The following is a 15,724-nucleotide window of genomic DNA, read 5'->3' on the forward strand; positions in this document are numbered from 1 at the left end:
GTGCAGTTGGGTGTGTTGTACACTGCACAATCTTAGAGCATACCATTCACAGCCTAGTCTGTGTGCAGTGCACAACCTGCTCCACTGTTCACAGCGACCCTGGTACAAGGGCTTGTGAGTGAAAAGACCAACCTAGCTGTACCTCTGCCCTGGTCCGGCAAGGCTGCAGTCGACTCTGGAGAGCTTGTTCCCACCCCACCGCCTGGCCCTGAGTCACCGTCAGCCTTCCCAGCCAGCAGGGCCCAGATCACCTCTTCAAAATCATTACCCCTTAAGGGGTTAAACAGGCGCTGCTGACCCTGTCCTCCAGCCCAATTCGGAAAGTTTGGCCAGGGATCAGTCCGCATTACAAACCAGGTTCAGAAATTCCACCTAAAAACAACAGTGCAGCCGTCCCGGCCGAGCGATGAGTGATGGGCCCTGTCCCGGCTTTCACGGCAAATCCCGGGGATTAGGGGCTTTCTCTTCTCTGGGAGGCACAGCCCCGTCGCCAGGGGCCACGCCCTGGCCAGCAGCCAAGATGCTTTCCAGGGTGATGGCCCTATCGCACCCCCCACCCCCGCCCCTGGGACTACTGCAGCCTGATTCCCCCTCGGGCTGGCAGAGGTGGGGGGAAGAGGTGCAGGGGCTGGGGCAGGAGGGTCCCTCAGGTGGGACAAGCTGAGGGAGGGAGAGACACTTTCTGGACACCCTGTGCTAGTACCATGGAGCACAGCTGGGGTCGAAGGCATCAGGCCTAGTTCTGTGGCTGACCATGTCACACTCTGTCATCCTCCAAGAGCCCAGTGGGGGGCGGGGGGGCATCAACTCCAACTTCACAGATGCAGAAACTGCCTGAGGCCACCCCACTGACTCCTGCGGGGGAGGCGCCTGGGTCCCACGGGCAGCCCCCTAGCTCCAGCCCCTCGAGCCCATGCCCTTGAGCCCACCCATTCCGTGGCCTCTTGCTTCTCCTGGATTTTAGCCATGTTATTCGCCTCCTTTTCCTCTTGGTTAATTCCTGTGCATCCCTCTAAGCCCACGTCAGCCAGCTGCTCCTCTCAGATGCCCTCAACACCCCCCACGGCAGAGCACACGTCTCTGTCCTTTGCACTCCTTATCACCAGGACCACCCGCTTCCAAAACTCTTCTCCTCTTCCCTCATCCCACAAATGCTGTGGGGGTCTCCAGGAGTAGGCCCTGCTCTAGACGGTACAGCAGTGATCAAGGCAGGCAGACAGATGTGAATTCCTTCCTTAGGCAGTTTTTATCTCAGAGGGTGAGCAGAGGCAAAAACAAGTACAGTACACACGGCGTCATGCTGGTGAGTGCCGTGCCAAAAGCAGAGCAGGGTGGGCTGCTGGGGTGATAGGGGTGCAGGCGCAACTTTAAATCTGGGCATCAGCGACATTTGTCAGAGACCCAGGCAGCAAGGGAATCTGTAGAAAGAGAGCCTGGGCAGGGGGACCAGCGTGTGCTCGTTCCCTGCAGCCCCGTGTGTGAGGCACAGGGCCAGGGAGGAGGCTGAGGGGAGCACGGTGTGGAGGCCGCGTGCCCTTGACTGTCCCAGTGAGGGTTTCAGGACCAGGAACAACATGAACCGACAGGTGTGAGGCTCTCGGGGAGACAACGAGGGGCTCCTGCAGGCTGCCAGGCTGGGGGCGATGGCCGCTAAGACCACACGGGTCCCAGAGACATGGTGAAAAGCAAGCAGATTCGGGATGTATTTGGAGGGTAGTGCTGAATTCTGCTGATGGACTGGGTGTGGGGAATGAGTGGGCAAGGGAGAGGAGTCAAGGGTGGACCCCCAGTTTGTGCCTGAACATCTAGAAGTCAGCGTTGCCATGGGCCCAGGATGCGAGAAGCCGGGTCGTGGGCAGGTGTAGGTAGGGAGAGCCGAAGTGCAGTTTGGACATCCAGTTTGAGGCTCTTGTTGGACAGCCCACGCTGACGTAGGGGTAACCGAGTGCGGAGGACGTGAACAGAGGCTTGGGTTAAAGCCTCGAGGCTGGCTGAGCTCACAGGGGTGAGTGTACCCAGGACTGGGTGTGCAGCCCTCTGGGGTTCCTTGATTGGAGGTGCTCAGGAGGAGCAGTGGAGGGGTAGGAGGAGAGCCAGCAGCTGAAAGGAGAAGCTGCACCCACGAGGCTGAAAGTCAAGGCAGGTGAGGACCAAAGATGCGTCACTGGATCCAGCCACTGACAAGGGCAGCGTCCGTGGTGAGAGGGAAAGGACTGCATTCCAGTGGGCGGGCTGGAGATGTTCTAGAAAACTCTTCCAGGAGACCTGTGATGAATGGGTGCAGAAAAATGTTCATGCCAGTGGGAACGGCATAAGCTAGAGCCAAAGGCCAGGATTCACCTGGGGGCAGCGGGAGTTTTTTACTTGACTCACCATTCCAGCAAACTGTGAATTCCTGGGGGAGAGCCTGCCAGGTGTTCATGTGTGCAGTCCTGCCGTCTATCACCCTGTTTGTCTTTCTTTTGCACACGCACGTGCACACACACATGGAGCAGGCCCGCTGGAAAGTAACTGGGTCCAGAACCCTGCAGGATCACACACTCCCACTGACTTCTCCAGTCACCAAGGGGTTAATGCAAGCGTGGAGCAGCCTTTTAGCATCTCCCAGAGGTTCCCACGCTGGCCCTCTGTGTCCAACCTGGATGATTTGTGACGCTCTTACGGCTGCCATTATGCACCCTTTGAAAAGCTTTTGATACCACCAGGCATTAATAAATTATCCTTTTTTTAAAGAAATGAAGTTTTAGCCAAACAGCATTGGAGACCTCATGTTGGGCAAAATAAGATAAATGAGTCCTGGGGATGGCGTGAATCTTCCCACGGCCTCCCCTGACAGCCTGACCTGGTAAAAGGCCACAGTTGCTGTCACAGGCCTTGCACGCAGTGGTTTCCTTCCACCTCCAGGTAGGGGAGGCTGCCGAGGCGTGTCAGACAGAACCCGCGGCCAAAGCCAAGGAACCCTGAGTATTGATCCCGATTATAATAGTCACATTTACAGCAAGCTGTGGTATTGCTCTGTGCCAGGCACTCTTCTACATATCGTGCCACCTGGTACTCCTGGCCACCCTGAATTATCCCCAGTCTCCAGGTAAGGACACCCAGGCACAGAGAAGCTTCCAGGCACTGCATGTTGAGACTCCATGAAGGGTTCTTGCGGACTGTAAGCTTCTGGTGTGCCCTTGGCCTTGGGCAGTCCAGGGCCTCTTCTCGGGGGCCTCCCTGACAGCAGTGAACACAGCACACGGAGTGGGCATGGCCTACATGTTGGGTCAGCGGTTGGGGAAGCAGTCAGCAGCGCCCCCGGACTGCAGGAGGCCTGGGGAGGGGGGCAGCAACTTGGATAAAAGGAACCAAGTAGAGGAGTGTGCGAGGAGTCAGCATAAAAGGAGGTCCCTTGCCATGGCCCTGTCCAGTGGGAAGCCCCCTTTCCATCCTCCATTGGCTTGCTGATAGCTCCTCTCAGGACAGAAGGAAGGAAAATGATCTTTCTCAACAAATTTCCATATACCCCCTCTTTGCTGAAATCTGGTAGTGACTCCCCCTTGTCCAGGGAAAGGGGCTCAGCGCTTGTAGGCCATCTGGGTCCTACCCATCTCTCCAGCCTTTGCACCCACCCCTCCACACTCCTTGTCCGCTCAGGGAAACGGCATCAAGCAGCCTTGGTGTCCCGCCTTTTGCCCCGGCCCTCCCACTGCAAGAGCGCGCCCTCCTTAGCCTATTCTTCGCCCGCCACCTTGTCCTCCAAAGCTTAGCTTAAGGTGAACTCAGCAAACCCAGCAGGAACGGCAGCGCCCGGTGTGGGGAAGTGTTTCTCCCTGGCTGTGCCAAGGCCCCCTCGCTTACCTGCATGGACCCCTTCGGCCGTCCGCCACCTTGGCTGTCCTCCCCAGTGCCCTGACCAACGCTCCCTGCTTGCAGAATGTGCAACCAAGAGTGAGCACTGCACTGTGTTCCCACCAACGGGCCGGACTTACCACCCTCCCCTCCCCGTTCTGTGCTCACCAGCCGTGGACCTGGCAAGCCTCGTGATCTCCCGAGGCCCCCCAATGTGGCATCTGTACAAAGGAGGTAGCACAGCCTCAGTCCTGGAAAGCAGAGGACTGGACCTGTCACTCTGCAATGCTCCCAGGTCTTTGATTCTAACACAAGCAAGACAGGCTCTGTGCCCCTAGCTCACCCTGCCCTCCAGCGGTCGCGCCCCCACCCCTTCCTCAGGGCCTTTGCTTGGAGGGTTCAAGGGAGCTGCGAGGGGTTCCCTGCACTGAGAAATCGGGCAGTTGGGTGTGGGGGAGCTTATCCAGGTGCATCTTACCTTACCCACTGGGGTGGGTGAGAAGAGTTTTAGCAGAGCCTCAACACGCCTGGCTGGTTGGATGGACCTTCCAGAAGGCTGGCGACTCAGGGTGCCGTGGCGAGGATGCCGGTGTGAGCACTCGCTCAGGCAGAAGTGATGGGGCCTGTGCTTTGGGTGCTGCGTGGATCTTGTTTGGTGATGAGGCACCAACACAGCTTCATAAGATCAAAGAGCCTGGAGGTGAAGAAGGGGGATGGGGGATGAGGACCCTGGCTCCCCACGGGTCCTAAGAGGAAGAGCACACGTGGGTCCCTGGCTCCTGCCTTCATCCACCCAGAGGGGAGAGATGGAGAGTTCCACAGAGACTAAGGGTTGGAGGTTTCAAACCCTGTGGCAGGGAAGGCAGCAGCACAAGGGCCATTTGGAGAAGCCGAGGGTACCTTCTTCTCATCCAAGCCACGTGGAGGTGTTTGCGTGCAGGGCTAGTTGTAGTCGCCCAGGGCAGGGCTGGCTTGCGTGGTCGCTCGCAGGGGGTACCTAGGACCAGGCAAAAATGCAGAGGCACCAAATATAAGTTCCTTTATACCGTCCCAGCCTGAGCCGTGGTAGGGTGAGGCTGGGGGTGGAGAAGAGAGGTTGGTCTAGAGACACTTGGCAACAGAATTAGTCTGACTTGGGGAGGGGTTGGATGTGCCTGGGGGGGGGGGTCCCCACGTTCCTGGCTCGGACAGTGGGTAGATGGTAACTCCCGGGGGAGGGTGGCAGTTTGGGGGGGGGATGATGGGATCGGTGTCAGGCATGCTTGGGTCTGAATTGTCCGTCTGGAGGTGCTGGAGAGATCTGTGGAGGCCGATGCGTGCATGGCTCTGGGCCCAAGGACACCAGCAGGTGGGTAGGAGCTGAGGTCCAGGCAGGAGGGAAATCACACTATGGCCAGCCTGGAGGAAGTGGGTATATCTGATGACAGATTATGTCCAGAACCTTCTTCCTCTGGCAAATGCACAGTGTGGTGGAAGGGGCAGAAGTGGGGGTCTGGGTCCAGGCTTGTTGCTCACTGGCCTCAGCTGCTCCCTTCACTGCACTGAACCTGGTTTCCTCGGAAGAATGCGTCAGCCGCCTGCAGTGGGGATGTCAGCAGGGGGAGAGGGAGGGGAGTGGGCTTCGGGCTTGTCATCGCGCCCCAGAGGAAGGCTGAAGAGACGGACTCCATGCCGCCATTCCTGCTCATACCCTCCCGAGGGGCAGGGGCTCCAGGGTCTTCTCTTTCATTCAGCTACTCGCAGCTGCTCCATCCAAACTCTCCAGTTTGGCTCGTGGGACATCTGTGCGGTGAGCACGTTTATAATCATCGAGAAATGCGGATGACGAGTTTTGCCGAGACATGTTGAGCAACATTTGGTATTTTAAATATGCAGCCCAAACACCTGTTCCCCCTTCCCTCCAAGCTTGTACCTGGGTATTTCTCAGGGCAAGTCGGGAAGACGGGGTTTCAGGAACTCCACTCCTTCCACGGCAGTGCCAATTACTGACGTGATTACTTTATAACTCCTCAATCCTCTCTGCCATTTTTGCCCTGTATTTATGATGAGTTATAAATAAGGGCAGTGAGTTCTGGGAGTTTCTTCCACGTTGCTGCACACTGTGAATGTATTCTCGTTTCAGAAAGGGAGGAGATGGAACGTAATGGGAAGAGCTGGGCTCTGGGGTCGGTCTCTTCTGGGCGGGAATCCACCCGCCACGGCACCTGCATGAGCCGGGACACGCTCCTTCCAGAGCCCCGTTCGCTTCCCAGGAGAAGGAAGGATTGTGCTGGAACTGAGAGGAGCACTGGGCTGGTGGGGCTATCAAGTTCCATTCCACTTCCCTTGCTGTGGGTATCTTTCCCAGCCGAGCCGTTCTCGAGTTTTCTGCTTTCTAAGCCCTGGCTGCATGTCTCAGTGTTCTTGGTTTTCCCTCCTTGCCTTTGGGAGGCTCTTGCCGGGAGCCATTATTTCTTTCAAGGTAAATTTACTGAGATCTGGGTGCTTCTTCCCGCTTGCTTGTCATGTTTGCTTGTCGGGCAAGACCATGTTCACCTTCCCTAAGAGGCTTCCAGGCTCTCTGTTCAGGATCTTGTCCGCAGAGGCTCCCACCTCACCTCCCTGCTCACCTCCCTCCCTGCTTGAGGCCCAGCTCCCATTTTCTCCCTCCATTGGTCGATACCTGAAAACTCAACACCATTTGGCTATCATCCATTCTTTCCTTTTGGGGTGATAATTTTCAACTTTATAAACTGTGCTTAATGCTATCATCTTTACTCCACCTGTCACTGACTGTCTCCTATGTATCAGGCACAGAGTAGGACGAAGAACCTATGTCAGTGAGCAAGAAAGACCAACACCTAGGCCTGGGGCCTCACCTCAGCAGGGAGAAACGTGATGGCCCATAAAACAAAGAGCTCTCTCACCTCATTTCAGGGGCCATTAGCTTCTTATTCTTTTTATGAGGTTAACATGTAGCTTTCACTTAAAAGCTCTTACCTCTGCCTCAGATTAGTCTTTTAGGAAACACAGTTGACTTCCATTGGCTTGAGATACCCTGTCTCTTGGCTCATTTCTTGTTGGTTAAAACATTCTGACAATCCCAGCCACTCCACTGCACTCAATTGAGAATCACAGGACTGTTGAGTTGGAGGCTGAGATCCAGAAAGGGGGGGCGACTTGCCCAGTGCCCCTCAGTTGCTCAGTGGCAGGACCAGAAGAGGAGGCCGAGACTGACTCCAGACCACTGTACAAGCCAGTGTCATGGAGGTGGCCCCGTGGCTCCATCACCTGAGATGAGTCTCGAGCAGCAGAAGCCGGGGGATGGCTGCAGGGGCCAGGAATGTGGGCTCCAGGCCCCAGGAGAGGTGTCCCCGCCAGTCCCGCCTGCTTCCCACTCAGGCTGCACGGATCCTGGGCACATGGGCTGCAATTTACAAAGCAGAGACAAGAGCGAAGGTGAAGTGCCTGAGGGGCCTTACAGTTTTCAAGTGGAATAAAAGGCTTAATTGTATCTTCAAGAGGCGCAGACAAGCCAAGGACCAGACAAGCCAAGGACCAATAGCATCTGGGAGCTGGAGCAGGGAGCCCAAGGGTGAGGAGTTGGAGGACCGATAACGGGTAGACTCAGCCCCGTGGCCTTTTCCACCTGGGCCTTCTGCAAAGGTGGGGAGCACCCACCCTGGCGGGTAAGATGGGCCAGCCTGACATGATGAGATACAGGACCCAGAGGGGCCTCTTGCTCAGAGCCTTGGGCTTCTCTTTCCTTCAGACAGTTGACTTTTCCTTCCTAGATTATGGTAACCTCAAAAACTGCTTTCCTTCTTTCCTCTCTCTCTCCTGCCCTTCTTCCCTCTCTCCTTCTCTCTCTTCTTCTTCCTTCTTTTGTCTTCATCCCACTCAGTAAACATTGCTGAGCTTCTCCTGTGTGCCTGCCCTGGGCCCCGGGTTGAGAACAGGTGGGACAGAGATGAACAGGCCCTGATGGAGAGATGAACAGACCCTGTTCCCTGGACAGGGAGGCTGACTTTGGACTTCCTGTGATGGGCGGGTGTAGTGATACAGTGGCAAGAGACACAAAGGTGGGCCAGGGAAGGAGTCACAAAAGAGGAGTAAGCAGTTAAGCTGGTTCCCAGTGTCTGTAACATAACAGATGGCAAGTAAAGGTCTGTAGAATCAAGTGGGTGGTTGAAATTGGGCCCCTGTGGAGACTTTCCAGTCTTATTCCACATATAGGAACCAAGTGTTCCTCCTCTCCTTCCTCCCGCTTTTGCTTCCCTGCTGCCAGGAGGTTGTCACTGGTTCTCAAAGAACATTGGTGGTCCAGAATCAGTGATGGAGAAGAAACTGAGAGACTGCTGACCCTGTTTCCTGGTTCTGTGGGCTGACAGGACATGAGGTCCCCTGGAGCAGTCATTAACTGCCTCCTCATCCTCATCTCCTGACTGTCTCTCCCCCAGATCAACACTGTTCCCAGAACTGGTCTGAGCCTTCATGCTTTTGGGCTTTTCACATGTCTTTCTTCCTTCCTTGGTTCCTATTTATTCTTGAAAATCCAACTTAAATGTCGGTTCCTCTTGTAGAACCTTTCTGAAACCTCCCCTGTTTTGGGTGGCCTCTATTGGATGGATGGATGGATCAAAGGATCAGAGAGTGAGTGAGTGGATGGGTGAATGGATGGATGGTGGATGCATGGGCAGATGCATGGATGGACAGATGGATGGAAGGATGAATGGACAGTACAGGTGGGTGGATGGATGGATAGATGAATGGATGGGTGGATGGATGGGTGGTTAGGAAAGCTATGAAGAAAGAAGTAATATTAGGAGAAAGCCTGGGTTTAGTCAAGGTAAAGGCAAGCATTTGGAGTTCATGCTTGAACTAGCCTGGGAATGAAAGAAACGTGGCCCTCCAGACCAGAGCTCAAGGAGAAGTGTGGCTAGGCTGCAGGGGCACTAAGTAGGTCCACTGAATGGGCTTGGCCTGGGTTACATGGGGTCGTGGGTAGAGTTGGAGATTTGACCTGGCATTCAGTCCAAGGGTGGGGTAGAAAAGCTGATTCTGAAGGGCAGGAAGGAGCGAACACTTCTTGAGCACCTGCCGTGTACACTCATATCTGTCCTCATTTAACCCTTGCAGCATCCCTGCTTGTTCAGCCTTAGTTTTGTTGTTGTTGTTGTTGTTGTTAAATGCAAAGATCCCAAGGAAACCCGGACACTGAATGTCACCTGCATCAGTCACTCAGCCCAGGCTGCCTTGCCAGTACCCTCTTACTAACGTGGTCCTTTCCGTCCTCGAGTGTGTCTTTTCTCTCTCTACTTAGCCGGGTAGTCTGAATAACTGGCCATCTACAGGGTTCTAGTGTTTAGCCATTATAGAAACCAAATATCAGGAAGTGTCTAACATGATGTGTTTAGATACAAATGTTTCCCTCACATCCAGTGCTTTCCTTTCTTATAAAATGCTAAAAATCTAAGACCCTAGCACTGTGAGAGGAATTGACTTCATTTTGAAAGATGCAGGGAGAGCCTGGTCCAGGTAAAGAGCCACTTGGTGCTTCTCTTTGTATGTTCCTGGTTTTCTTATCTGTATAGAGAGGGGTTAGCCTGGATGATCTCAAAATCCCTTTCAATTCGGACACTGTGAATTTTGCATAAGTTTTCAAAGGAAAACAGAGAAAAATATGAAGCTTACTACAGTGGAAGACACTGTCAGAGTACTACGTAGACCTGACACCCCATGAACGACTGAACCCAGAAGAACCCGAAGAGAATTTTCAGAAGTCATTTAAGAGAATAATGACTCGGTTTGCGCCTATACTGGTATCCTACACCTGGCAGAATCAGCCTTTCAATCTCAAAGACAAACCTGGGAAAAGAGGTATTCCTGTGCATATGTTTGGGAATAGCATTGCGGATGAATGGTTTATTGTTTACCTAATAAAACAATTACCAAGGGATTTCCAGACGATGATGGTGTTGCAGGGATTGAAGACGATGATGGCAAATTCTCGTTAATAGAAGCTGCTGACTTTCTGCCTAAATGGCTGGATCCTGACAATAGTGCCAATGGGCACTTCCACCATGGGGAGCTGTGCATTATTCCAGCACCAAGGAAACCAGGAGCAGCGTTCCAGGAACCCACCATAGCCCCAGCAGTCCCACAAGCATCAAATATGATCTCAACACACCCAGAGAACATTGTGGCTTCAGAATCTATTTGAGCTGTGGTGAATATGTACATCAGAGGGCACCCAGGAAAAATTCAAGCTTCCCTTCATCGAGCACACTGCTTCCTTCCAGCTGGCATTGCAGCAATGCTAAAGCAGCACCCCAGGTTGGTGGCCGCAGCAGTCCAGGCATTTTACCTACGGGACCCTACTGACCTGCAAGCCTGTGGAATTCTCAAAGCATTCTTGCGTGAAACATGAATAATGACATCGGTCACTTCCAGTAAATATCTGCATGCACAGTTAATGCAACAAAGGTTTGTGCCAGATTGGCAGAGCGGATACAAGCTGCCTCTCCATCTCATCCCCAGTACTGAGCCCATGAGCTAGGCATGAAGTTGGCTTGTGGATTTGAGATCTTATGTTCCAAATGTAGCCCACATTTTTCTGACTCCAAGAACTCCCTCGTGACTACCTCACCACTCTGGGCTGGCTTCTTGACAGTCTGAAAAAGAATAATTTCTTTAAGGGAATGATAGAAGGTTCTGCTCAGTGCCAGGAAATACTAGAAATGGCAAAGAACTACTTCCAAGTCTCAGTAAACCGGCCAGAGAGCTTTCTTGCTATGAACCAAGGTGCAGAAATCCTTACCTTATGACAGGCAATGCCATTTGATGTGATAGAGTTTAGGAAAGCAGCAGCTAATCTTTCCCCAGAGGGTGGTGGCCTCTGGTTAGATCTCTGGCCAGATCAGCTGGATCAACTCCTGCAGGAAGCTCCTGGCCAAAAAAGAATCAGAGCCGATTCCCAAGGAAGGGGAGCAGAACTGTGACTTAACTGAAGTCTCAGAGAGCATGAAAGCTTTTACATCCAAGGTCTCAACCTCTATGGGAGCAGAACTTCCCCAGTATATAATTTGTATTGAAGTATAATTATGTAAATAGTAATAACCCAAATGAAGTCATCCAGTCATTGCTATTTGTACTCTTCTTTTTAAATTTATAGAGTTGTATATTGTCTGATCTATTTTTCAATCCTGCAGGAACCCAACCTTACTTTAACTGAAATTCAGACGGCATGTAAATATTGGAAGGCTGTTAGATATTTGGGAGGTATTTGTGAGGGGGCAGGGGGAGTGAATGACCTCATGTTTGCTTTGATCCTGGTTTTGAAGGTGGCTATTTTTCCCCCAGGAACTTTTTTTTAAACGTTTTCCTTGTGAAAAATAACATATATACAAAGAAAAGAAAGAAAAAGCAATAATTTTCAAAGTATACTTCAACAAGTCAATACAGAACAGATTTTGGAGTTTGTTATGGGTTACGATTCCACTGTTTCAGATTTTTCCTTCTAGCTTTTCCAAAATCCTGGAGGCTAAATGAAATAGCAATATAGTGGTTCAGCAGTTATACTCATTTGTTAAATCCTATTTACTCTGTTATAACTCCTCCTCCTTTGATCCTTCTCCCAATCTATAGGGATCTTTCTTCAATGCCCTTTCTTTTTCATGTTGAGAAGGGGTGTCAACAATAAAAGATAAGGGGATGTAACTAGTTAATAATCTTGGAGAGGCTGGTCCCTTTGGGTTTTGGAATTTATCCGGCCCTCTGGAAGTTATAGGTTCCAGGAAAGTAAACTTAGTGCATGAAACTTTTATAGAGTCTCAGTTAGAACCCTAGATGTTCATAAGAGTTAATGGGAGTGATGTTGGTTGGGGTTTGGCAAACCACAGCAATTGGCAATATCTAGCTGAAGCTTGCATAAGAGTAGACTCCTTAGCAGCCTCTTGACTCTATCAATCTCTCTTGGCCACTGATGCCTTATTTCATTATACTTCTTTCCCCCGTTTTGTCAGGAAGGTGTTGTCAATACCTTGGTGCCAGGGCCAGGTTCATCCCTGAGAGTCATGCCATGTTGCCAGGGAGACTTTCACTGGATGTCATGACCCATGAAGTGGGCAGGGTAATGATTTTCCTTGCAGAGTTGGGCCTAGATAGAAAGAAGCCACATCTGAGCAACAAAAGAGGTTCCCTGGAAGTAATTCTTAGACCTTGTTGTAGGTCATTTTAGCTTCTCCATTATAGAAACAAGTCTCCTCTGGGCAAGCCTCAAAATCAAGGACTTGGCCTATTTTCTTAGGAGTCCCCAATGTTTTGAGAGGGTCCCTGGAGTTCCCAGATGGGTAAGTCTAATATTTCTGTAATTTTTCCTTTGTTCCTTCAAGGTACTTTACCCATACTTTTTGATTATCAGCCCACCATAGTCTGGAATATCTCCAGGTATTACTTTTAGCTATACAGAATTACAAAGTCTTATTCCTCTCCTGGGCTCTAGGAGTTTGGGTTGTTTAAATGAGCTACCCAGATAGGTTGATTTAGATTATGTGTTCTAGACATAAACCTCTCTGTCTTTGGTCTCACACAGCAGGTGAAACTATAGAGTACATACGCTGTTGTCTTTTACCCTGTGTTATGATTTAAAGGTGGCTGGTTTTAGTCCCACTTTCATGGACAAGGAAGTTGAGACTCGGAAAGGTTCACTAAATCCTCTGGGTCAGACTCCAGATGACCTACGTCAGTAGGGCTGCAAATCCTGGGTCCTGCCAAGCCACAGGCCTCAAGTGGAGCTATGAGCAGCTCGCCCTGTGCCGTGTCCAGCTGGAATGCCCACGGGCAACCCTGGACCCAGCAGCAGGCTCGGGCAGCAGCAATTTCTCTTTCCTTCTCTGTCTCCCAGCCAGAGCCCCCAGAGAAACAGGCTGTCATCTTCTCACTATACCTATTTATCCCAGGGCTTGGCACACTTAGGTATTCCCAGAAACTTCAGTGGGATTCTGAACCATTGAAACTATGCAGCCAGCAGGGTTTAGTCACACATAAGCAGGTTTGTAGCTGGAGGAAGTGCTGCTTCTTCCTCTTCCTTCTTTTATGGGAGAAGTTGTAGGTTTACAGAACAATCAGGCAGGAAATACAGAGTTCCCGGACACCTACCCCCATTTCGAACACTTTGCAGTAGGGTGGCAGCTTATTAGAATGCATTAGAGGATGTTCTTACAGTTGGACCATTCATTAGCATCCCTTGTTTGCGTTTCCTCTCCGCTTCTTACACAGACACCATCCTGACCTCACCTTCATCTAACTAATTCCATCTGAAGTGACACTAGTTCCAAATAAGGTCCGTTCCTAGGTACTGGGCTGAGGACTTTTTAATGGGACACCCGTTTTCAGTGGTGAGCTGGAACCAGCTCACGCTCCATGACATCACATCGGTAGTCGAAGGCAGCCAGGAAATTGGCATGTGGCACGACCAGAGAGCCCGTGGGCAGTAGATACCAGCACACTGCAGCATCCTAAGTCCCAACACCAGAGAAAACGGGCTGCTTGTCCATTCATCCATCGTTACTGTGGCGGACGGGCCCCTCCCTGCCCTGGGCCCAGGGATAACCTGCAGATTCCACTCGCGCCCTGAGCTCTGCTGGGAGTGGCGCCTCCTCCAGAGAGCCCGTGACCACCAGTACTGAGCCGTGAGCTCAGGTGTCACCTTCCGCAGAGGTGGGAAGAACGTCCTGGAAGGCAAGGGGCCCAGGGCCATGTCACATGGAGAATCGGGGCTGCTGTGCCTGGAGAAGGGTGCTCCAGACCACCCCCACCCCCACAATCCTCAGACATCACAGGGAAGCGGATCAGGCGTGTGGCCCTTTCTCCTGAGTGTCAGAACAGGGCACTGGGCAGGAGGGAGGGGACAGGTGTTCGGTGGGCATCTGCCCCATGCCAGGCCCTTTCCAAGCTCTTTTGAGTCTTTGGAACAAGGCCATTGGGTAGATGGTAAGAGCGGAAGAGACCCAGCTCCAAGAAGGCAGGAGTTGGCGCTGTCTCGCCCGAGCACCTCCACTCACAGGTGCCTTCCCAGCCAGAACTGACCATGATGGAAAGGGCGATGCAGGAGGAGGGGAGCTGGCTCTGTCACCGGTCACCAGGGGTGGCTGCGTGGAGGGGGATGCTGTGCAGGGCACTCAAGCCTCGGAGTCCAAGGCCCCCTCTAGCCCTGAAATCCCTTGAGAAAAACCGCTGCCCGGATCTCCCCACTAATTCCGGGCTCCCCTCTGTTCTCTCCCTAGGTGTGGTGCGCCAGGTGCGGCCCATCATAGGCCCGTTTCATGCCATCCTGAAACTGGAGATGAACTTCGTGATCGGGGGGGTGATCTCCCACCGCAACGTGGTCCACATCCACATCTTCATCTCTGAGTACTGGTTCTGAGCCGGCCCATCGGCAGCCAAGTCTGCACTCCAAGGCCAAGTCATTGCTGCTCCCGACCCATCTGTACGCCCCCCAGACATTTCTTAATTCTGTGTCTTTGTAGAGTTAGGCTGGCATGTAGTAAACAGGGCCAGATAAGTAAGTCCGGCCGATGTATTTTGGTGTTTAAATAATGAGTCTAATTACTCAACTGTTTGAAAACATTGTTTAGTTTGGAATGCAAAGGTTAACTAGTGCCCCCTCCCTCTGCCTGAGGGCTGGGCCTTGCTAAGGACCAAGGAAAGAAACCCATTTGTCGGGGGGCAGCAAGTCCAAATGCCAAGAAAAGAGAGAAGAGCGGTTCTCACCCTGACTGAATGAAATTAGACCTTTTGGTACCTTTTGGCCAAACAGATTTTGTATGTCCCGTTTGAAAGACACAGTTGCTTTAGAATAGCAGGTACGATACATTCCCCCCAGAAGCCAAAAGACAAAATGCCTTGGGGAGCACTTAGAATTAAATTGCAGTTCTTTGTTTAAGACAGAAAAAGTCTTCATGAGTTTGTCTGTGACCCGAGCATGTTCACTCATGGGATGGTGTTGTCTCTGCACCTGCCCTTCCCCTTTCCTTATTATAGGTGGGAAAATAAACAGCTTTGTGATCCTTCTTTGGTCTGCGTGTGGAAGTTTCTCAAGAAGGGGGCTCCCCTCGAGCTCAGGAGTCCTCCCCCAGCGAAGAGTCTGGGCATCTCCCCCGAGGACTTCTTGACATCTCTGCCTCAGCTTCCCCCAAGTTTCTGGGGTGGGGCCCAGATTGTATTGGAGAAGCTTCCCACTCATTTCGGATACATGCTGTATTCATTTTCTGGGGCTGCTGTTTCCAAGTACTGCAATCCAGGGGCACTTGAAGCAGCAGAGATTTATTTTCTCCCAATTCTGGAGGCCAGAGGTCCAAACTCAAGGTGCTGGAGGGGAGACTCTGGCTTCTGGGGTGGCTGGCAGTCCTCGGCGCTTCTGGCTGGGGTGCCACCCCACCACCTCCACCCCATCACCTCCACCTGCCACCTCCACTCTGCCGCCCCATGGCCGGCCTCGCTCTCTGTCTTGTCTGCCTCTTCTCCTAAGGACCCCAGTCGTAATAGATTAGGGGCCAGTCCGACTCCGGGATGACCTCATCTTAACACATTCTATCTGCAAAGCCCCTATTTCCAAGTACTGTCACTTTCTGAGGTCCTGGGGAGTTTGCCTTATCTTTTGGGGGCACACAGCTTACCCTCTGCAAAGTGCGGCTCAGGCCGTGCAAGGCAAGAGGTGCCCATGTCTGTGTGACAGTGTCCCTCACGGGTGGTCTCCCTCTCCCAGAAGTCATGGGGGGGGGGATAGCGACATACGAAGGCACAGTGGGGGAGGACTAGGAGCCCCTGAGCCCCCACCAGTCTGTACTGGGAAACTGGCATGTGCTGTGTCGTTTATTCCTCCGTGGCAAGCAGTGAGGCGGGCATGACT

At 52.3% G+C, this 15,724-nt stretch overlaps 1 protein-coding gene and 1 pseudogene across 1 annotated transcript in view; both read left to right on the forward strand.

The window, feature by feature from the left end:
• FBLN1 (fibulin 1) overlaps positions 1-14,880 on the forward strand; it is an 82,436-nt gene extending 67,556 nt beyond the window's left edge. The window contains exon 17 of the mRNA XM_077169165.1: positions 14,100-14,880. Coding sequence (XP_077025280.1) covers positions 14,100-14,239 — 140 coding nt within the window. The 3' untranslated portion in view covers positions 14,240-14,880. The remainder of the gene's footprint in view (positions 1-14,099) is intronic.
• LOC143689613 (protein ecdysoneless homolog) lies at positions 7,110-11,767 on the forward strand (annotated as a pseudogene).
• Positions 14,881-15,724: the final 844 nt, after the last annotated feature.

This window comes from Tamandua tetradactyla, chromosome 7 (assembly GCF_023851605.1).
Source record: "Tamandua tetradactyla isolate mTamTet1 chromosome 7, mTamTet1.pri, whole genome shotgun sequence".
Classification (NCBI taxonomy): domain Eukaryota; kingdom Metazoa; phylum Chordata; class Mammalia; order Pilosa; family Myrmecophagidae; genus Tamandua; species Tamandua tetradactyla.